Source organism: Vespa mandarinia, chromosome 8, assembly GCF_050613455.1.
Source record: "Vespa mandarinia isolate Hongniang chromosome 8, ASM5061345v1, whole genome shotgun sequence".
Classification (NCBI taxonomy): domain Eukaryota; kingdom Metazoa; phylum Arthropoda; class Insecta; order Hymenoptera; family Vespidae; genus Vespa; species Vespa mandarinia.
In genome coordinates, this window is record NC_140817.1 from 1800001 (window position 1) to 1823028 (window position 23028).

A 23028-nucleotide genomic window follows, 5' to 3' on the forward strand; every position below is an offset into this window, starting at 1 on the left:
AAATAAAGAACAAAAAAAGTGAACGTTAATAAATTAACATGAGAAATTAGAATGGTTGTAACATATATGCACGTGGATGATTTTTCTTCTTTCTGCATATTATGCAATTATTCTAGATAATAATCGTTCTCTAGATAATAATCGTTTCTTATTCATAGAACATCACGTATAGATACATACCTATAGACCTAAATCAATTTAGCTTTCGGAATCGCCAATCCACACATGCATACATATATATATATATATGTATATAACATTCATTCATATGTGTGTATATATATATATAAACACACAAACGAATCAGGACCGAATTCGTTTAGTTGATTTTTCTCTCTGAATTGGAATTCATAGAACGGATCAATTCGAAGTAACTATGATTAATCATAAATGTAAGTACATACGCACACACACACACACACACATACACATATATATATATATGAATAGATATAGGAATATAGATAGAAAAGACGTCTGTTTGTTTTTTTTGTCTTCTTTTTTGTTCTTTTCTTTTTTGTCATTTCCTTTTCTCTCGTCATTTTTATTAATACACATAATAAAAGAAAATAAGAAAATTAGTAAAAGTACTTAGATGAGTAATCAAGCAGCGTTTACGCTTAATCTTTCGATCGTGAGATTGGAAATCGTCTTGGAGCGTAAAAAAAGAATAAAAAAAAAAAAAAAAAAAAAAAAAAAAAGAAAAGAAAGAAAGAAGAAAAAGAAAAAAAGAAAAGGAAAGAAAAAAAGAAAGCCTCGTACGAAGTCTCATTTGATGTGAAAAGGAATCTTATTCTCTTTTTCACTTGACCCGAATACCATCAAGGACGTGCTATGTTAGAAGATAAATCGATCGTAGAGAGATCAGCGTTATATCACGAAATAGAGTTCCTCCCTAATCGACGTGGTGTCTTGCGCAACTACCCTAAACTATGTCGGTAAAACATCATCGGCGAGGATTTCTGAACAAGGTGGAGCTCTGTACCTACCTACCTATCTACCTACCTACCTACCTACCTACCTACCACCCACTCGTAAAGGGGAGGGGAAAGAGAGAGAGAGAGAGAGAGAGAGAGAGAATCCGCCTATCGATTATTTTTCCTAAGAAAGAATATTACATAGAACGACCGATAGAACATTGGCTAACGTAAGTCAAAGATAAGAGGGACGCGAGGGGGGTTTAACGTCGATCGCTACCGCCCTCGATCGTTCGAGGCGACGTCTGGTGGAGGACAAAATCGGTATGAAGTTTGGAAGGTTGTCGCTGAGGTCGAAGGGTTCGTACAGTGGAATAGGCTGAAGTCAAGGGTGGTGATGGTGGTGGAAGTGGTGGTGGCGGTGGTGGTGGTGGTGGTGGTGGTGGTGGCGGTGGTGGTTTTCATTGAACGCAACGAAGAGAATTCGACGGTGCTGCTCGCGACGACTATGCGGCAAGGAAATTCATGAGAGTAAGCGAGAGAGAGAGAGAGAGAGAGAGAGAGTAGGGGGTTGAAGAGAAAAAGGTGAGGGAAAGAGAAAGAGAAAGAGGGGTTGAACCAAGCGAGTGGGGGATTTCGAGAGAGTGGATAGGCGCGAAGGAGTAAAAGAGGGACGGAGATAGATATAGATGATGGAACGGGGAAGGGGAAAGGAAGGAAGAAGGAGAAGCGGGAGTGGATGGAAAAGAGAGAGAGAGGTTTGGATACGCGGATACAGATTCATCGTGTCGGTGGCCGCTGCGGCAAATCTGCAGAGTTCCGTGGTGAACGTTGAAAATAAGCGGTGACTGCACACCCTTCGTACGGATTATTCGGCAACTTTCGACTCTCGTGAGAGTACACCTTCGTCGTGACTACGAAAGTAGTAGCTTCGAGTACGGCCAACCCCCTCGGTGTTGAATCCTTTGCCGGAGGACGACGGCACTGGCTCTTTCTCTCTTGTTCTCGACCGCCACTTCATCTCCCACTCTCTGTCTATCTCTCTCTCTCTCTCTCTCTCTCATCGTTAGACAAGAAGGGAGATACTGGCTGGCGCGCATATACGAAGAAGAGACGTATCGAGAGAGAGAGAGAGAGAGAGAGAGAGAGAGGGAGAGAAAAATAGATAGATAGACAGTGACACACTCGATCCCTTTCTCCCTCTCTTCGTCATCTCTCTCTCTCTCTTTTTCTCTCTCTCTCTTTCGCCACTATCCGTCTCTCTCTTTCTCTCTCTTTCTCTTAGTCACTCTTTCTCTCTGGCTCACCGTTCGGTGTTCTACAGAGAGACAGGTAGAGAGACGATGAGGATTCTCGATGGAGGAAGTGACGGATCCCTCTTGGTCCGTTCTCAAAGCATGGAGCCCGCGTACGCCTCTCGCCATTCCCGCGGAGTCGCGTCGTCGTCGTTGTCGCCTGCCACGAAACTCCAGCCGCGAGAAGATTGATTGATCGGACGGGAAACTAAGAAGGAAGACGGACCTGATATCCGCCGATGCTAGTTCACGGGTTTTCTTCTTTCTTTTTCTACTGTTACAAGCTTTCCGAATTTTCTGGGAATACGTCGTCTACCGCACGATCATTCACGGACGGTGAGGATTCTGACGGTGATCTGTCTCTCTTTTGGTGTGATTGAGTGTAAAGTGCATCTTTCGAGACAAAAAGTAATTGCCACTTTTAAACCCTGATCTTTTATCCTTTATCCCTATCCTTCTTTCTTTACCTTTGTGATATTTTCTTGACAAGAGTTTACACGAGTAGGTAAGAGAGAGAAAGAGAGAGGGAGAGAGAGAGAGAGAGAAATATTTAATTTTTTTCCTTTTTCTCCCTCTATCTCTCTCTCTCTCTCTCTCTCTCTCCCCTGTCTCTCTCCCTAACTCCCTCCCACTCTCTCTCTTTCTCTCTCTCTCTCTCTCTCTCTCTCTCTCTCTCAACCGCCCTGCTTCCATCTCTCGCGAGATTCACCGACGGTTGCGCAGCATCATTGTCCCCGACGCTCGCAATTTCGAGAGTGAAACGTTGTACGCTCGTCTTTAAGGCTCGAGGGAGGTTATAAGCGAGAGCGCGATTGGTTGGGCGCGCGCGATACAACGGCACTCTGAATTCGTTCGTGTGTGCGTGCATTAATTCAAGTACCAAGCCGTGATGTAATGGAACGGTCGCGCTGCGGTCGATGGCCGGCCCGATCGGCGATGCACTTGTTAGAGACACCGATGGGACCCGAACGCCTGCAATTTTTTTCAGGTCGATGAGCGGAGAAAACCTAGAGCAACTTTTCTACCTTGAGTCCGTATTCAACCGTGTTATCTAACGACGTTCGTGTCTTACTCCTCATTTTCGAACGTGGAAGGTCAAAGAACTCTTTTTTTCTTCCCTTTTTATCATCCTCCTCTGCTTTTTTGTTTTTTTTACTTCCAAACGAGAGCTTTTTTTTAATAAACAGACAGACAGACAGATAGACAGACAAGCAGGCAGGCAGGCAGGCAGGCAGGCAGGCAGGCAGGCAGGCAGGCAGGAAGGCTAACGCGCACGCACAATCACGTACGAAGACACGCATACGCATACACATACACACAGACACTTTGTCTTCCCTCTGAGTTTTGCTCTCTTTTTTCTCTCTTTTTCTCTCTCTCTCTCTCTCTCTCTCTCTCTCTCTCTATCTCTTTTCGTTTCGCCGACGATAAGCTAAGTGTAAGCATTTATCCTTCGTTCACAGGCGAGATGATGAATTTGAAAGTTAACTGGTGATTCTCAGAGGTGCAAAAGAGAAGGAAGTCAAGCGTGACAGCGATTAACGCGTTGACTTTGTTCGGACAGGAAGGTGGACAACATGGGTAGAAACATGAGAAGCTCGAGAGAGAGGGGAAATGTCGTGGTTCTTTTGGAAATCGGATTGCTTCCGTATTATTAGGTAACGACTTTGTTTTCACGTTTTATGTCTGATTATCGAAGGATTCATATACCTCCTCCCCCGCTCGCCACGTCTCTTTCCCTCCCTCTTTTTCTTTCTTTTCTTTTTTCTTCTTTTCTTTTTTTTTTTGTTTCATCTTTCCTTTACCGTCACGTGCGCTTACTAAGTTAGATCGTTGCTAATCTTAACTCTCCCTCTCTCTCTCTCTCTCTCTCTCTCTCTTTCCCTCTCTCTCTCTCTTTCTCTCCTTTCCTTATTTTACAGCTTAAGCCGTAAGAATATATCCGTGGAATCGAAAGTAGGCCGAGTTCCGGTCTACGCGTGCATTGAGTCTACTTAATCAGGATGAAATCCAAGACTCCGGCAACAATAGCCTCGCGATGCCCGAAGGACCGGTGGGCAAAATGAAAGCTCCTGAGAAACAATGGAAGCGTCCACGCAAGCATGACGGCCTCTTTCAGATTCGTGGAGACCATGTTTAGCCGTGCCCAAGGGAAACACTCTTCTTACAAAGTAAGAACAAGGCGCTTCGTTACCGATACGCTTTAGTTTATCCTTTATTTTCTCGCATAATTTCGGAAAGAGGGGAATATAGTGAACATATTGAAAATAATCAAAGCAATGGAAGGAAAAAATTAAATCCTAATAAAAGAGAGACTTATTTCCTCTAATAGTTTTATCGGAGGATACGTTTCTATGGTTGCCGATATCGTGTTATCGGATTAATCGTTTCTTTTCTTTTTTTCTTCTGTTTTTTTTTTTTCTTTTTTATTCCTTCTGCTTTCTTTCTTTTCTTTTTCTTTACCTTCTCCTTTATCTATCCGATTCTAATGCCAGCCTACGACCGATTTACACATAATGCCATTAAAAGATTATAGGAAATTTGTTTTTGTTTCGTTCGAATAGAAACGATTAATAACTTCTATCGATAATTATTCTTTCGTTATATTCATTCGATCGTTTTCGTTCGTTGACACTTTTCAGGCTCGTCCTTGTCGAGCTAATCGAGGAATAACGACGGTCGGCTGACCGTGTCTTTCGATCGCGTCTTCCGACGAAGTGCCGATCGACGATCAAATCAAGTAAGGTGATCGCAGAGACCACGGGGAAAGGAACTGCCGGAGGATTATGTTAGTGAAAAGGCAACACCCTCTACGAGGGCGCATATTACTTGCCCTCTTCTTACTCGTCGGAAGTTTCGCCTTGCCCTCGAAAGCGGCAGCATTTCCGGATTGGACGGACTGTCCAGCTGTTTGCAGATGCAAGTGGACGTCCGGAAAAAAGTCGGCTCTCTGTCCGGACGCTGGATTGACGTCGCTACCAGCCTCTTTGGATCCAGACATGCAAGTTTTGGATCTGTCGGGCAACAAAATACCAGCCCTACAATCGGAGATCTTCAAACGTGCCGGTTTGTTAAACCTTCAAAGGGTTTTTCTAAGAAACGCCGGTATACACGAGATCCACGCGGACTCGTTCAGAGACATGAGGATATTAGTAGAAATCGATCTTTCGGACAATCACGTGAGAAGCTTAGAACCGGACACTTTTCTCGGTAACGAGAGGCTCAGAATTCTTATACTCAGCGGTAATCCTTTGGGTGCTCTCAAGAGTCATCAATTTCCAGTTCTCCAACATCTTAGAAATTTGGAGTTGCAGAGGTGTTCGTTGACCGATATACACGGGCAAGCCTTCGTGAGACTCGTAGGCTTGGAATCTTTGAAACTCGATGGCAACGAACTCGAGTACTTGGAAGCTTCGGTCATATCGAGTCTACCTCGTCTAAAGACTCTCACCTTGGACGGTAATCGTTGGAGTTGCGACTGTAGATTACGAGGATTTCGTACTTGGCTTATACCGGAAACACCGAGTAAATTATATTCCGTGCCACAGTTGTGTTCAACGCCAGAGAGATTGGAAGGTCGAAGATGGGAAGAGGTAAAGCCCGTCGAATTTGCTTGCGAGCCCGAGGTATTTGTATTGGCTAGTACAATACAGGAGGAAACGAATGGTAACTTGAGTCTCGCGTGTTTGGCTACCGGAGACCCAGAACCCGAAGTTTGGTGGCAACTCAATGGTGGTCCTGTTAACGCAACAAGAATCTCCGATCAACCATACGTAGGAACTTACGTATCTCACGTATCCTCGGACACGAACGTTGTCTACAATGAGAAATCCGAGAGAGCCACCGACAGGTGGAGCAATTTAACGGTATACAATGCTAGCGACGGCGACGCAGGGGAGTACGCGTGTTTTGCGAGAAACATAGCAGGTCTTGCAAGGGATACGGTAAGCGTCGCCATACCACGTATCTATACCGCACCGACTTTATCCCAGAGCGACAATTGGTTGCTTTGGGTTAGTCTGGCAGGTGGTGGTGCGGCCGCTCTTGGTGCTTCCATTTCTGTCATTCTTATGGCTTTTTGCTTGTGCGGTGGCTCACGTCGTAACGGTAAACGCGAAAAGGTCAAACTCCAAGGTAGTACGAGCTTCGGGGATCAGGAAAAGAAACTCTTGGATCTGTCGGTTACAACTACGACGGCTGGTAGCGCGAACGATCGTGCCAGTGGTCATGGTAGTTTGGCCGAGGCATGTAGTACAGGTGACCTTGAACTGGCCGAACGTGTTTCTATCTGTGATCACATGGGAGCCGCAACGGTGACCATCGAAAGACTCAGACCAGAGATAAGTAATTCGACTACCGTGTGTCGTGCCATTCCATGTGCCCCCGGTTTTCCCCCACCGCCGCCAGAATTTACAACGGGAGTCCTACCAGCCGGCATCTTTGGCAACATCTTCATCTCCGTATCTTTGCCGCAGGACTCGACGGAACGTTGTTATCCCGATCTACTCGACATACCCGTCCACGGTGTTATCAGTGGTGTTACCGAGAAGAACACGGTCGCAGCCTTGCCTTCGACCCCCTGTGTATCCAGTTTTGCGACTCTTCCTCGACGAGCCCTTCGCAACGCCGATCTTGGTTCACCTTATGACAATATGGGCCCGAGGGTCACTGCCAATGGAAGTTCCGCTTTCTCCCTGACAGACGTGGATTTGAGATTATCGCCACCTCCACCGCCACGGATCATTCAACCGCCGCACGAGTTTGTCTCTCTTTAAAAAGACATTGTGAGAGAAGCAAAATGAAAAAAAAAGAAAAACACACACACATACACACACACACACACAACAAATCTATCGTAGATCCGCATAGATCTCCTGTATACGTTTCATCGAAGAAAGACGAGATCGATCGCGTTAATAGATTCGATGCATCTCTCGGCTGCGTGAATTTTTTTCCCTTGTCCTTTTTTTTTTCTTCCTTTTTTTTTCTCTTTCTTTCCTCCCTTCCTTCCCCTTTCTCCCTTCCCATCACTCTCCTTTTTACACTCAGCCGATATAAAAGAGACTCGAAGGCTGATCTAACGTTAGACGAATGAGAACGAACAGAGAACTTTTCGACTCGTGATTTTTCGCTCATGAGAAATAGAAAAAGAAGAGAGAGAGAGAGAGAGAGAGAGAGAGAGAGAGAGAGAGAGAGAAAGAAAGAAAGAAAGAACATCGTGTTGTGACGTGTTTTCGAGACTGAAAGGGACAGAGACTGGTAAAAGAGCTGGTGTTACCAGCAAAGAAGCAATTTTAGCTAGGTGTCGGTTAGACACCTGTCTCTGAATTTTGAATATCTGTCTGTCCGCTTGTCTGCCCGCCTTGCCTGCTTGCGTGAGTGCCCGAGAATATCTCGTAACCCAAATGACAAAGGGATGATGAAAGAAAAAAAAAGAAAAAAAAAGCAAAAGAAGAAGAAAGAAAAGAAGAGGAAAGAAAAGAAAAAAAAAGAATTGCATAAAAAAGAAAGAAAAGTAAAAAAAGAAGAACAAAAAGCGAGAGAAAGAGAGAGAGAGAGAGAGAGAGAGAGAAAGTTTCCTTTTTAGACGTCGATGTCTCCGAAAATGACGATGAGACATTTGTACATAGTTCGCGGATCCTCCTTCAACGAAGTTCATCGATCGAATCGATAACCGTGACGAACGAAAGAAAAAAAGAAAAAGAAGAAGAAGACGAAGAAGAAAAAATGACAAAAAGCAAATCTTTCCTTCTTTCACGGCCGATTATTTCTTCCTTGTACCTTTGCATACCAAACAACATCCACCCAATTCCACCTACCCCTCCCCTTCCTTCCCCACAGCCAACCCCCATATCTCCAACCCATCCTACATTCATTCTCAAAGTATATCACTAGTTTGTTACATAATCTTCGTGTGTACATATTTGTTATTACGTAACATGCATTACGAGACGCGTCTCGGTGTCATGTCCATGTGCATTCGCGTCCGAAATTCACGTGGAATTACATCGGTATTAATTATGAACACTTTGTCAATTAATAAAACGATTGAATTTTATATACCGCCCGACTTGTCGACGTCTTAATACCTTTTTCATCACTGTCAGCATTATTTACTTTCTTTTTTCTTTTTCTGGTTTTTTCTTTTTTTTTTTTTCCTTTTCTTATCACAGATATGGAGGTATGATTCAATTTGTACTTTCAACTATTTCTTTCTTTCTTTCTTTCTTTCTTTCTTTCTTGTCTTCTTTCATTCATTCATTCGACACGTAATTTATTTCTTCATTCATTTAACGAGTACGTGTACCATGTATGTATATATATATATATATATATATATATATATATATATATATATGTATTATGTATATATGTCGTTTCGTACGACAATAATATAGTTCAATGGGAACTTTGCTTCATTAATAATCAATTTTTTTTTTTGTTTCGGGTTTTCGTTTCAATCATATACATGTATGCATGTTAGTTTATTCAATTATAGTGACAAAGAACAAGAAACAGAAATATAATACAATGTGTACACCACTTTTCAATAAAAGCGTACAAGCTTTTTTTCACATACGGTTGTTGTACCATTGTTTCATGAGAGAAGTTTGCTATAGTATATCGTATATGTGTGTATCTGTGTATCTGTGTGTATGTGTATGTATGTGTGTGTGTGTTTATGTATTTTACTCGGATAAAATACATCGTGAAAAGAATAGATGTAAATTAGAAATTCCGACCACCAATAGGAGTAAAAGAAAAAAAGAAAAAAAAAAAAAGAAAAAAAGAAGAAAACAAATGGAGAGAAAAAAAGAATGAAAAAGGATGACGAGGTAAGTTCGGTCATAAAGAATAGATGTAGATTTTTATATGTCATATTTTTTTTTTTTTATTCTTTAAAATTTTACTTTCATCTTACTTTCATTATTTCGTTAAATTAATTTTTTGATTATTGTTTTTCTTATTGTTTTGTATCCTTTACTTAACATCTCTTCTATTTTAATCGTCAAATTCATTAATTTCGATCTCTCGTAGGATAAATTCAAAAAAGATTATTCATTGGTCCGTCGTGATCGCTAATATCCCTTCCGATTCTTGGTAAACTCATCATTAATTGTCCTTGACGATTGTGAGAACCTGTTGATACAAAAAGAATCGATGAAAAATTGAAGGAAAAGCATCATTTAGAACAATCCACCAAAAGTGATAGCTCGACAAGCTTTCGGTAACGATGTCTAATGATCCTATTCAGAGAAGTCACGCGATGATAGTGAATATCCTGAGTAAGAGAGAAAGAGATAGATAGATGGCTAGATAGATAGATAGATAGATAGATAGATAGAGAGAGAGAGAGAGAGAGAGAGAGAGAGAGAGAGAAAGAGAAAGAGAGAGGGAAATAGAAAGAGGGGATCGAACGAAGCCCATGGAGAATGCGCTTTCGGATAGTAGTATGGAAACTAATGACCTAAGTTGATTTATCGTACCACACATTAGCCACTAGGTACACTTAATTGCCTACTAAATTGTGAAGGCCCGTGTATCGGATTTGCCATATTGCCAGGTAACATCCTAGCAACGTGCTAAGATTAATTCCGTAAGTGCATTTCTCTAGCTCGCAGACTATTTCCGCGATATAAGTAAATCGATACATTTATCTGCATATATATATATATATTTTTTTTCTCTCTCTCTTTCTTATACATACCACGTAAAGCGTGATTGTAGGGTCGCGAATCGTCTTGTTTTTGCTTTGGATAATTTCTCTCCACGTGTCTAGCGATCGTAGCTAATCCTGAACGAAGTTCTGTCGGAAAAAAATTCTATATGAAAAAGTGAATTCTTTCTTTCTAACTTTTCCCTTCCATATTTTCTTTTTATCTGTCCATTTGTCCGTATTTATCTATTTGTCTTTATTTATTTTAATTTTTAAACTTATAAAACGTATATCTACCTTCGTAATCGGGCTCGTAGGTCGTATCTATATCGGATCCGCGACCTGGAAAAAATTCTAAATCGATGTTAGATCCTAAATCGTTTTTGCGATTAGCACCGATATAGAACACAGGTAAATCCGATCGTCCAACACGCGGATAATGGATGAGACCAGATGTACGAGATGATCTATGGAAATCCGTCATTTCGGAGCTTCTTCCGGTTCTTGGGTAAGGGACCAATCCCGATGAACGTCTGCAGCTGATTGTTTCATTTAGAACATCTGCAATACATAGGATAAACCGTTGTAATCATTTAAATTTTATCGTTAACTTTTCTCTTTCTATTTTCGTTAAAGAATAATTAATTAATGAAGATCGAATGAAAAATTAGAGTTTAGTCACGAATTAAGAGCCATTCTTTATCCTTTTACGTGGATGCGTGTGCGTATGCATGTGTATATGTGCGTGTTCTTTTTTTTATTTTTCTTCTTTTTTTCTTTTATACGAAAGAAAAAAAACAAAATTATTTACGAACATAATAAATTATCCTTGTTCTTTTTTGTAATTTTTCTCATATATATATATATATTTTTTTTTTTTATTTTTTTTTATTTTTCACTTATAAGCATCAAAGTATCAAAGTAGGTCAATAAGATACTCGCGTCTAATTAGGGTCCTTTATTTAACGAGCTCCGAGCAGTGAAATTAACTTGGCACAGGGGTTTATTTGTCTTACGCTTTCGAATCATTAAATTCTTTTTCTCTAAGTGATCCGTTTCATTTCACCAACATGCAGTTAAATTTGATTGGGAAAGGAATCTACGTACATATGATAAAATTTAGAAAAATAGGATAGAAATGCGAGCATCTATGTATGTTATCAGCGAAACTTTTTGACGTTGCGGTTATAAATTTTTTTTGTTTTCCTTTCCTTTTTTTCTTTCCGATTTTTTGTTTTCCTTTTTTTCTCTTTTTGCTTTTTTCTTTTTTTTTTTTTTTTTTTTTTCTATCGAATGCCGTAGGAGATATAACATCGTATGAATTTTACAACTTTTTCCTCGACTCTCTCTTCTTTCTCTCTCTCTCTCTCTCTCTCTCTCTCTCTCTCTCTCTCTCTCTCTCTCTCTCTACAATAAAGTTCACTTCTATTGACGATCAATATGCAACAGATTGAAACTATACATACTATGTCCACGTTGCCTTTGATATTTTTCTATTACTCGACTCGACGTCGATATCGCTTGGATGTTTCGATTAATACCACGAAGGTTGGATGAACCATATGAATAGGGATTAACATCGAAGTTCAATGAAGCGATATATAAATAATCTTTTTACGATTATTAAACGATATATAAATAATTTTTTTTAATGCGTACATTTATAATTTATATTATTAACAAATGAAATTGATAACGATGTAATAGAATGAGCTTGAATATGAAGATATTTATATTGAAGAAAATATTGAAGATAGGTCGTGGATAATTTTCAATCGCATAAATGTTAGAATAATTTTCATAGAGAAAAAAGAAAAATCGAGAGAGAGAGAGAGAGAGAGAGAGAGCGAGCAAGGAAGATGCATGGAAAATGAACAGATTAATCATTAAGGATAAAATTGTATTTATGGAAAACTCTTCGATTAAATATGAAGATATTTCTATTGAAAGAAAAAAAAAGAAAAAACAATCGAAGAAAGATCGTAGATAAAAATGGGCGTAGATAAAAAAAGAAAAAAACCTTTGAACGTTTCTCTTCTCAATCGCAAATATTGGGATAACGTGCATAGAGAGAGAGAGAGAGAGATAGATAGATAGATAGATAGAGAAAGAGAAAAGATGCATACAAGTACATAAATACACACCAAGCCACAAAGGAATAGTCGTCTTCTTTAGTAAGAAAGCATACAAAAGCGGAAACTGTATCGAATGTGGATTCTTGAGGTCCGTCAATAGAATAACCTCGGCAATACTCTATGATTTATCCTTTTAAAGCGAAAAGAGAAAGAGAGAGAAAGAGAGAAGATGAGCGTGGGAGGGAGAGAGCGAGAGAGAGAGAGAGAGAGGATCAAGAGAATCCTTTGTGAAAATATATTTGAAACTTGCGTTCTTCCGCCTTCGCGCGCGAGCGCTCACTCCCTTTTGCCCTTAACAACCAACAACAACAACAACAAAAAAAGGAATCTTTTGTGAAAAACTTGTTATATTTCTATTCTATGACTCTTCGAGATAAACGCGTTAAAAAAGAGTACATCTTTTATTTTTCCCTCCATTAAAATCATATAAAGCAAGATATTAACCGTTCAATGTAAACTTATAAGATCGTACAAAGAGACAGATAGATAGATAGAGACAGGGATAGCGACAGAGAGAGAGAGAGAGAGAGAGAGAGAGAGAGAGAGAGAGAGAAAAAAGAATGAAAAATTTTACGTTCGTTTCAAAGAAATTATCGTATTTTACCTTTGGCTGCATTATGTTCAGTACAGAGAGAAAGAGGGAGAGAGAGAGAGAGAGAGAGAGAGAGAGAGAGAGGAAAAGAAAAAAAAAATCTTTGTCAGAGAATCCTCTCATTTACAGTTACTTTAACATTTCAATTCGAAGAATATTCTTTTTTTTTTAACAGTATACCAACGGTAATATTAAAAATTAAAAAGAGAAGATTGAAATAGTAGAAATAAAAAAAGAAAGAGAGAGAAAAAAGAAGATGTTAATACGACGGGATAAATGGCATTCTTGATGGATCGAAAGGAAGGAAATTTTACTTTGATATTTCTTAAAAGGGAAAAAAAAGAACGAAAGAAGAACGGGAAAAAAAAAAAAGAAACGAATGAGAGAAACGATTTATCACGATGACATTATTCACAATTATATTTGGTGTATATTATCGTCATATATATATATATATATTTTTTTTTTTTCGAACATTCTACAAAACTTACGATCGAAGGAGACTGCGAGTATCAGTAGGATCAAACCGAAAAATGGTCGACGATCAAACATTTTGATAATGGAAGAAGAAAAAGGTATCCCTCTATATCTTGTTTCCTGACTAGTGTCTTCTTTGAAAATATCCGAAGAAGAAAAGATGGTGCAGAACGTGGAAACGCGCCAACACTGGTTGTCTCGAGGTATCTCCCGTCTGATTTTATACCTAGCGCCTCCGTCCGTCCCGTTGGCGAGAGGGTTGCCACCCCCCTATTCGTTGTTGCGTTTCTCTCACGTCTCAGCAACCCCTTCCATTCCTTCCTTCGTCTCAAACCACCGATGAACGACGTTACTCCAACGTTCTTTGACTTTTCTACGTGGAAATTTGTTATAACTCGACATACCAAAAATGTTTGATTTAAATTTAATAAAAAAATTCTCTCCATAGCTATCTCTCTCTTTCTCTTTTCCTCTATCTTTTTCTTTTTCTGTGCATCTGCGTTACGTGTAAGAAATAACGTATATATATGAAGGGATAAAATGTTTCTCTCTTTTGCGAACTGTTATTTTTATTATTCTCTATACTTATGCGAAAAAATATAATATATTTCATTTTATAGTCGATAGATATTAGATATTTTTTTTTTTCTTTTTCTTTCCTTTTCCTTTCTTTTCTTTTCTCTTCTTATTCTTTTCTTTTCTTTTCCCTTCTTTCCTTTTCTTTTATTCTCTTTCTTCGTCAGTAGCAAGAATAATCGAGACTAAACGAGATGATCGAAAGTTAATTTCAATCCTTTTATTTAACGATTAATCGATTTCCCCGAAAGAATCTAATTTTCTCTCGAGATAAACGATTTATCTAGAAATAGGATCTATAGATGTCTTTCTTCATTTTTCTCTTTGAAACATTTTTATTTCTCTTCAAACGTTTCGATCAAAAAACAGAGATAAATAAATAAAAATGAAAGAGAAAAAAGAAAAAAAAGAGAGAGAGAGAGAGAGAGAGAGAGAAAAGGAATTATCGTATTGAAAATCATAATATTTTTGGATAGTAGTAGATCGATTTCAATAGTATCGTGGCTTCAAATGGATCGTGACTTTTTTGTTTTTTTCTTTTTTTTCTTTTATATTCCAATGCATTTTCGAATAATGTTGCATCGGTAAAATCAGAACGCTGTTACGTCATTTTATCGGATCACATGTAGATTTATATAAAGCGTGACCCTATGATTGTACGACAGCTTATAACGTATTATTATTGTAGTAGACGTGACATATCCCCATCGATATATTCCCTAGTGAATACTTATTTGAGATTCGTTAATCTAGTTGACGTGACAATAATTTTTTTTCTTCTCTCTTCTCTCAATCATCTTCGATCCGATCGATCGATCGATCGATCGATGGTCGATCTTGGAAAAACTTTTTTTTATCTTTTAATTTTTTTTTCTTTTCTTTTTTTTTTTTTTTATCACATTAAATATACCCGATCAGCGATAGATCGAGTTGATCACAAAAGTTCTATTGATATAAGATCGGATATAAAAAAAAAAAAAAAAAAAAAAAGAAAACAATCAATCAGAATTGATTATTGACTCCCACACGAAGCCAAACGATTAATTTACATGCAAACTTGCCAGAACTATCGTTAAGTCCGCATAGTTTCCTTATAAAACATTATTATCCCTGTCCGTGATCATTTACTTTCATTTACATGCATCTAAATTTTAGTTAATTTAAATATAAAGGATATACGCAGAAAAAAAACGACGTTAATAAGGGATCGTATGTAAAGCTTAAACGTTGCACCAAGTAACAATATGACTTTCTTCTTTACTTTCAATATCTCGTGCGAACTTAGATCTTTCTTTTTTTTTTTCTTCCTTTTTTCTTGTTCTTCTTTCCTTTTCAAGATACATGTCTCAATGTTATTTAAAAAATGAAGATACATATTCTTTTTTTTTTTTTTTTTTTTTTTTTTTCTTTAATATTACGAAAACGTACGTCGTCAAATCAATGATATTTTATATGAAATAACGATGATAACTTTTCATTTCTACGAGTGATACTAGTAATGTAGAAAATTATTTATAAATTAAATATTAGTTGTTGAAATTAAGAGAGGAAGAAATGAAGAACCCTTTTCTCTCATCTCGTATTCATTAAAAGCGGACGAATCTTGGTATTATATCTCGAGTAATTCCTATATTTCGATACTAATCAAAACTCGACATTCTAATGTTTATTTAGTTTTTATCACGGGGGAAAAAAAAGAAAAAAAAAAAGAAAGAAAGAAGTAATAAAAAAATAATTCCTTATCGAATATTTTTATTATTTCTCATTTTACAAGTGATAATTATTTTCTACTTTTTTTTTTTTTTGTAAAAACAATTAAACTTATTAATCTATCTGATCGTTGTTCATCGATTTAAGTAAAATACATTTAACACTGTATTTATATAAACTCGAATTGATCATCTTAAGTTTTTCAATTTCCTCCAATGCAGTTTCGAGTTTACGAGAAGTATGATCGTTAATTTCTGTTTGAAGAGATTCCTTCTCAACGTAAGAATCAAAGTCTAAAATATCGGAAGTGTCTCGTCCTTGCCTGATGATCTCAATTACGTTCTCTTTCGCGTTAGTATCTAAGACCCTTTGCAAGGGTTGAATTTTTAAACTAGGCTTCAGATCGTGGATCTGAAAATTATTGAAACGTTTGGCAAAAAATGCCGAAGTTATTTGTCCTTTGTGTCCGAAAGTTCTGAGAATCTGTCGACTGATTACGTCCCAAAGATGTACTTTTCTATCTATGGAAGCGGAAAGTAGATTACGACAATTGCTAGATACCGACAGAGAAACAATGGTTGACTCGTGGCCACGATAAACGGCGCTGTCGTCGTCTTCCTCGTTTGTTCCCGTTGATTTAACATGGTGTTCGATACCTCGTGGTGGTTCGTGTAAATCAAATTTAAAGATCAAACCGTTCGTACAACCAACAAATAATTCGCTCTCTTTCGTATTCATTGAAATTGAAGTTAATGGTAAATCGAAAACGAGAATGACGAGGAGTTTACCGTCATTGAGATCGTAAATATTTGCCGTACGATCCAATGAAACGGAACATAACCTCGCACGTGGTGCACAATGGCCAACGTAAAGATCTTTCACTGGCAAAGTATGATTAGAAAACGAATAAAGGGCCGTTGCTTGTTCTTTCTCGTTTATTACACGAAACAATGACCAAACGAATATCAAACCATCCTCTCCACCGCTCACGAACATAGAACTGTCTTTGGTAAATGTTAAACAGGTTATCGTTTGATAATGGCGCGTTATTATCGATAATAATCTCCCATTACAAACCTGCCAAACGTATAGTTTTTCACTAATACCAGCGACGATGTAAGAACCATCCGGTGTTGACGTTAATGCTGATACTTTGCCTGGTGTCGTCAATCTGATATTGGACAATGGCCTTTGACTGTTTAATGGCCATATATGAAGTCGAGGTTTCGTTGAATCCGCACCCAATAAATAACAATCGTTTAACATTTGTAACGTGTGATTTTGTATAGGTGTTGCATGCTTGTAAGTAGACAAAAGAGATCCTGTATTTGGATCCCAAACTGCTGCGCTCCAATTTTCGGCGACATTATCACTAGTTATAATCACTTCCATTGCGTCTCTTTAAATTGATTATACTTTGATATCGTATAATTATCGTGAATTACAATTTCTTCGGATTTTCTTCGATCGACGTATTTATTTTCACCGACCATAACCTCTTAATAGGATTTACTAGGACGCTCGTCTAACACGTGCTATACGTAGAGTATAGGAGTCGCTAGTGTAGCGCCATCGATAACTACACTTTCTCTGTTATCGATTATAGACATTTCGAGATATCATAATTTCGTATCCAGATTTGCTTAACAAGTTTTTCTTTTTTTTTTTTTTTAATATAAATATTTATTGCTAAAATATATGAAAAATACGAGTGTCATGAAAATATGTATATATATATATATATGTATGTATTTTTGTGTAACTTATATACAATAAATGATCGTTATTATTACGTTACATTAGACTTCAGATGTTTATTACATGTATCATACATATACATTGAAAACGTATCGAGAAAGGTACTTCGATCTTTGCGTAAACAATAACGAATGAATGATCTCACTCGTCTTAACCTAGTCAGTTCGCTCGAGTACTTCGACGTGTGAACGTCGTAAGCTCTTACGTTACGTTATACCCTCAATGAAATTATTTATATATATATATATATATATATATATATACATATATATATATATAAAATAATATTCTACTGATAATATAATTATTAATGAAGGAATAATTTATTAAGATACGTAGGAAGCATCGAAATACGTTTCGATAATTTTTTTTTCTACATACGTATATTATAAAAAATGATTTCTAACATTTTTCACGAACATACAGATTATATTTATCGTATTATATAACTTTTATATGAGAACATAAAAATATGTATAAAAATATTGCGTAATTAAAGAAGACGCGCCAAAATTTGAATTGTTACGCTATTCAAGTATTTATGTATTATCGTTCGGCGCCAAAAGGAGCCATGACGACATAGAAGAACACGCAGCTTATTATCGTAGAATATTTTAAAGAGATTCTTCGTATGAAAGAAGACACAGAGGTAGAAATTCGTTTTATTACTATTAAAATAGTAAGCGTTTATATTTTATAAACGTAAAAACGTTATTACTTTTCGCATTGATTTTTTTTATCGATCGTTCGTAATATACGAAATAGAAATCGTGTTATCTAGTTTTCTTCATTGTTGAATACCGTTAAACTAGGTAACGTTTGGAAAAAAACGAGAATGACCTTGGTAAGGTGACACGAGTTATTACGATCAAGTAATAAAAGTATCGGTGCTTATATTCTACGTCGCAACGAAACGATCTCGCGTTTCATGTAACTCGATTTTGAGGTTATGCCGTTGTTCTTTTGTTATTTCATTACGATGGTATCAAGTTTGGTACAGTGATATAACGTAATTCTTCGTTTATATATAATCGTTCGAGTTAAGAAACATTTAGTTATTCTCGTCCATGGGATTTATCGATGATGAATTGCACGAAGTATCAAAACTTTGTCACAATGTTGTTGATAGTAGCCGCATCGTTTCTTGTGTGCAGACTATGGTTCGCGTCGAAATAACGTAAGTGAACGTTTTCTAACAATAAATAAATTTATATATGTATATATATATATATTAGGATAGATTTTTTTTTCTAATGTTCAATTAATTTCATCATTTAGGAAGACAGTGTTCAAGAAGATCGTCGTGTGCATTCAATTTCCAGAGAATTATCCGTCCGTTCCACTTTTAATCGAGCTTAAAAGTAAGACTTTGTCGGAGAGATTACTTGCTAGATTAACAGACGTTTGTGAAAAGGAGTGCAAGAATTTATTAGGAAAAGCTCAGGTATTTTGTTGTATTATCAAATGTGATAATGATGATTCCATGTATCGTTTAATCTTTAAAATATTCATAAAGTATTTTTTCTAAAGGTATTACCGACCTTAAAGTTAATTCGTAATTTCATCGAAGAGAATCCTCTCATTTGTTGTTACGATGAGATCTCATCCATAAAAAAATTGCTTCAAGAGCAAGACGAGTTTAAATTGAAACAGAAGAATTCAAGTATTACGTTAAGAATTCAACAAGGATTATATTATTTTAAAGTTAAGATCGAAGTACCAAACAATTATCCAGATAGTTGCATAAAGTATGTTCAATTTTTAATTTAATTTTCTCCTTTTATATCATTCATATTGTAAAATGAACAATTTGTTGTTTCGATGTAGTCTAGGAGACGCAGAGGCAAACTTTCCACCTGTACTCTCTCGTTACTTTTTGGGCCAAGGTAAAGAATTAGGCAGAAGATGCGTGGAACCACCATTGCAGAAAGGAACTCAGCAAACATCTTTTGCACCTTCTCCCTCTTTAGAAGTTGTCATTTCCTTTCTTATAAAGTAAGTTAATTTTCTATACAATGAGCATATTTACAAGTTTATTTTCTTTTTTTATTTATTTTTTTTTTTTTTATGGGATTCATCAATGAATTTTCGTTATTTCTTTTACAGATCAGTAAAAACATTGCCCAGAGAAAATTGTCAATTGTGCAAGATACCTTGCTTGCCGGCGAATCCAAAAGAAGTAGTGACAGACGAAAAAGCAAATCTTCATGTAGAAAGATTATATTGCAGTCATTTGTTTCACTTACAATGCCTCCTAAAATTCATGAAGACACCCCCATTCCATGGTGAGTGGTTACATCATGTTGGACAATATTGTTTTTATCAAATTTTTACATTTTGTCTCTCGTTAGGGGGTAAAAAATGTCCAACTTGCGGACAACGCATTTATCATGACAAGTGGGGTGTCAGTGAGAAGCTCGCAGAGGATCGTTGGGCACATGAACAGGCGCGAGCTAGGGAATTGGCAGAGGTAGCTGACTTTTTGGAATGAATCCTTTGCCGATGTGCACAAACTTGTGTTTTATCTCTGTCCATGGTATAGCTTAGGTGAACATTAATGAAATCAAAAGCCAGATATCATGATGTATCGTTACATGGTGGTTATGATATTAATGAAGTTTTGCCACTGAACAATTTTGACTCTACCGACCAGCAATTAATTCATATTTAGTATTATAAGAGTCCATTAAATGTAAGTGTTCATCGGCAGTTTCACGAATCGTGGCAATTGCGATAAAATGCGATCGTTCTCACGTTGACAACATTTTTTAAAAATTATAATTTGATTCATTATGAAGAATAATCATAAATTGATATTATTTTCAATTGATAAAATTGCTAACCAATTATCATACAATTTTTTTCATTTTTGATCGTTCTTTGTATTATTTCAATATTACTAATTCATTTATCTATTTATTAATTTTTTTTTTTTTTTTTTTTTTTTCTTTTCTTTCATATAAATTATAATACATTTAATCATATGTTCGCCTGTATAAGCCAGGACTTTGAACAATCATTGAAGTATCAGTTAATGAAGTATCTAACAAAAATGTCACTTCAAGAATGTAGGTTTTATTCGTTACTGCGACACAGTATTTATTTTTTCAATGAAAATGCTCTTGAACGAGAAAACATTATAGTTTTTACAAATAAATAAATGAATAAATTAAATATGTATTAACGGATTGAGGTCACATACGTGAAATTGATTAAAAATCGATGATATAATATTATATTAAATATCGATGGTACATACATACATATATTTATATTTTTCAACAAAAAATAAGAAAGTTTATAGCTTAATATATAACTTTCTTTTTAATTAATCAATAGTGCAATAAATCAGATATTATTTGATATTATCTATATTTGGAATGCTATGCTATAACGACGATGAGTTATAGCGAAAGAAAAACAAAAAAGGGAAAGTGAGATAATAGATTGAAAATTATTTTTATTACACTTGCAATATATCAAATAATTCCAATAGAAATTGAAATTGGACAAATCTGTTGAATTTAGGATATATATATATATATATATATATATATATATATATCTATATATATATATATCTATGTATATATATATCTAGGAGTTACATATAGTGTATATTTTTTCTTTCTCGTATATAGGAAGTAGCTTTTTTGCATAATAAACAAATGAGGAAGGTCAGGGAGAGACCAAAGTAGAAAACAATAGTGAGAGAGCCTTTCTACTTACATAAGTAAGTACACACGTATGTATCTTACGTACCATGTTTCTCTTCCGCATGTAGAAACACGTGTATATCTCTTTGTGACCGTAGTTGTGACGTATTGATCCTCTGTACCGACTACGGTGATCCTCTTTCCATCTCTCTCTCTCTCACTCACTCACTCACTCACTCACTCACTCACTCACTCACTCACTCACTCACTCTCTTATTCTCTCTCCTTCTCTTTCTCTCTTTCCTTCCCTTGTAATAGCTTCGCGGCCTCGTTTATACGTATATATCCATTTTTTTTTTCCTATAACTTCTTCATTTCACTCTTTGTCTCTTACACGTTTTAACACTTTCTTCAAAGCATTAATAGTTTTTTTATTTTTTTAATTTTTTTTAAATTTTTATTCCCTTTTTTTTCTTTCTTTTTTCCCTTTAATCCTTATTTGTTGATAAAAATTAATCAATTAATATGCTTGTCATAATATTCTTTTGAAATAGAAAATGTGATTAATTGAATGTGAATTTTTTTTTTTTTTTTTCTTTTTTATAGAGAAATAAATGAGATTGAGACAGAGTGAGAATGAGAGTGAGTGTATGTGTGTGTGTGTGTGAGAGAGAGAGAGAGAGAAAGAGAGATTTATATAGATGTATCTAAATTATAATTTAATTCAATTGCACCTGCGGCCATATAGTTCAAGCTTGCTTATTCGACGCGAGTGTGTGTTTTGCATTAAACTTATTCGTAGGAGACTGCTTGGCAGACTAATTCCCGGTTATCGATTGTACGAATACGTGGAAACGCACCGTCGTGTCGTACTTAGAGGGCGGACACACTAAACGGTAACAGATCAATATATTCTCCTCAAGAAAGAGATAAAGTTGAACGATACTATTTCTTTTTGTTTTTTTTTTTTTGTTTTCTGTTCTTTTCTCTTTTTTCCTTTTTTCAGTTTTCAATTTTTTTTTTCTGTTTTTTTGTTTTTTTTTTTTTCTTCATCTTCGAAGATACAATTCCAACGCGATCTTCATACTTGGATCATTTGTATATATATATATATATATATATATATATATATGCACACACACAATCGTATCTTTAAATTCATAATTAATGCATTTCTCGTTAAAAGTTCAAAATGTTAGAATTAATACAAAACAGTATGATTTCTGAATTATTTATAGTAGTAATAATAATAATAATAATAATAATAATAATAATAATAATAATAATAATAAAATATACTTTTGACGTTTCGAATTAATAATCGTACGGGTCGAACTCGGGCGAAAAAAAAGAGAAAAGAAAAAAAAAGGAAAAGAAAATGTTTGAACATTTTCGTCGAAAGTTCGCGAGACGGTCTAATCACTTTTGCGATTATTTCTATCGATCCTGCTCCCTTTTTTCGTCGAAAACGAATGTTTATCTCTTATCTCGACGTGATATCCAATTAGATACCGAGAAGGAAATGAGGAAAGAAAAAAATATAAAAGAAAGAAAAAAACAGACAGAGAAATATATATATATATATATATATAGAGAGAGAGAGAGAGAGAGAGAGAGAAGGAAAACAAAATAGAATAAGGAATAGAAAAGAAGGGGAGAGAGAGAGAGAGAGAGAGAGAAAGAGAGATAGAAAAAATTCCACGTATCGCGTGCAATTTCATTATTGCATCGGCATTATTAGTCCTTCGACCATCGTGTTTGGTTTAGGGTCGATTCTTGCCGGTATATTGTTTGACTGGTCACTGCCCATGGGTTTTGTTGACGATTGCTAGGGGACCCCTTACTCCCCCTCGTTCTCCTCGACGCACCTGGAGTCGTTCACACCGATTTCTTTTTGGCCTGTGAGAGTTTCTTCCTTTTCATGGAAAGTAAATCCTTTGTTGACAAAAAAAAAAAAAAAAAAAAAAAAAAGAAAAAGCTATACTTATTAGAGAAAGATTTTCGTTGAATGTGAATCATACGTATGTGTGCGCGCGCGTGCCTACGCGCGTGTGTGTGTGTGTGTGTGTGTGTGTGTGGTGTGTGCGCATTGCTTAGAACTAACTTATATTTTTTTTTGTTTTTAATTCGATATATATACATATATTAATCATAGAATCATAGTGAATCATAGTTAAAAAAAAAAAATTGTCATTGATCAATCCATAATACGAATATCGAAAGATTAATCAATACGAAATTGATTATCTCTTATGTTA

At 36.2% G+C, this 23028-nt stretch overlaps 5 protein-coding genes across 12 annotated transcripts in view; 3 read left to right on the plus strand and 2 right to left on the minus strand.

Annotated features, from left to right (window-relative positions):
- The first annotated feature begins 1666 nt into the window (after nt 1–1666).
- On the plus strand, nt 1667–8270 carry LOC118451157 (uncharacterized). Of its 6 annotated transcripts, XM_085658962.1 has the most exons (5): nt 1680–1808; nt 2242–2620; nt 3673–3867; nt 4132–4380; nt 4852–8270. In XM_085658962.1, the coding sequence occupies exon 5, from the start codon at nt 4996–4998 to the stop codon at nt 6982–6984; it is 1989 nt and encodes a 662-aa protein (XP_085515088.1). In that variant the 5' UTR covers nt 1680–1808; nt 2242–2620; nt 3673–3867; nt 4132–4380; nt 4852–4995; the 3' UTR covers nt 6985–8270. The 6 variants fall into 6 exon arrangements, with proteins under 6 accessions (XP_085515087.1, XP_085515089.1, XP_085515092.1 ...); XM_085658961.1 differs by having other exon boundaries at nt 1667–2620; XM_085658963.1 differs by having other exon boundaries at nt 1667–2548.
- Nucleotides 8271–9193: 923 nt separating this feature from the next.
- On the minus strand, nt 9194–21150 carry LOC118448448 (CAPA peptides). Of its 2 annotated transcripts, none has more exons than XM_085658774.1 (4): nt 20877–21150; nt 10164–10427; nt 9918–10016; nt 9194–9349 (listed from the first exon to the last, which is right to left on the minus strand). In XM_085658774.1, exons 2-4 carry the CDS (start codon nt 10348–10350, stop codon nt 9255–9257), a joined length of 381 nt encoding a protein of 126 aa, XP_085514900.1. In that variant the 5' UTR covers nt 10351–10427; nt 20877–21150; the 3' UTR covers nt 9194–9254. The 2 variants fall into 2 exon arrangements, with proteins under 2 accessions (XP_085514900.1, XP_035737616.1); XM_035881723.2 differs by lacking the exon at nt 20877–21150 and adding an exon at nt 13085–13424.
- Nucleotides 15429–16912, minus strand: LOC118448433 (WD repeat-containing protein 18). The gene has a single exon (XM_035881687.2). It carries the CDS (start codon nt 16746–16748, stop codon nt 15471–15473), a length of 1278 nt encoding a protein of 425 aa, XP_035737580.1. The 5' UTR covers nt 16749–16912; the 3' UTR covers nt 15429–15470.
- On the plus strand, nt 17527–19748 carry LOC118448439 (uncharacterized). Of its 2 annotated transcripts, XM_035881708.2 has the most exons (7): nt 17527–17763; nt 17927–18291; nt 18393–18558; nt 18645–18862; nt 18942–19109; nt 19221–19399; nt 19466–19748. In XM_035881708.2, exons 2-7 carry the CDS (start codon nt 18182–18184, stop codon nt 19603–19605), a joined length of 981 nt encoding a protein of 326 aa, XP_035737601.1. In that variant the 5' UTR covers nt 17527–17763; nt 17927–18181; the 3' UTR covers nt 19606–19748. The 2 variants fall into 2 exon arrangements, with proteins under 2 accessions (XP_035737601.1, XP_035737594.1); XM_035881701.2 differs by having other exon boundaries at nt 17527–18291.
- Nucleotides 20754–23028, plus strand: part of LOC118451281 (protein kinase C-binding protein NELL1) — a 77199-nt gene continuing 74924 nt past the window's right edge. Inside the window, exon 1 of the mRNA XM_085658773.1 lies at nt 20754–20847. Coding sequence (XP_085514899.1) covers nt 20847 — 1 coding nt within the window. The 5' untranslated portion in view covers nt 20754–20846. The remainder of the gene's footprint in view (nt 20848–23028) is intronic.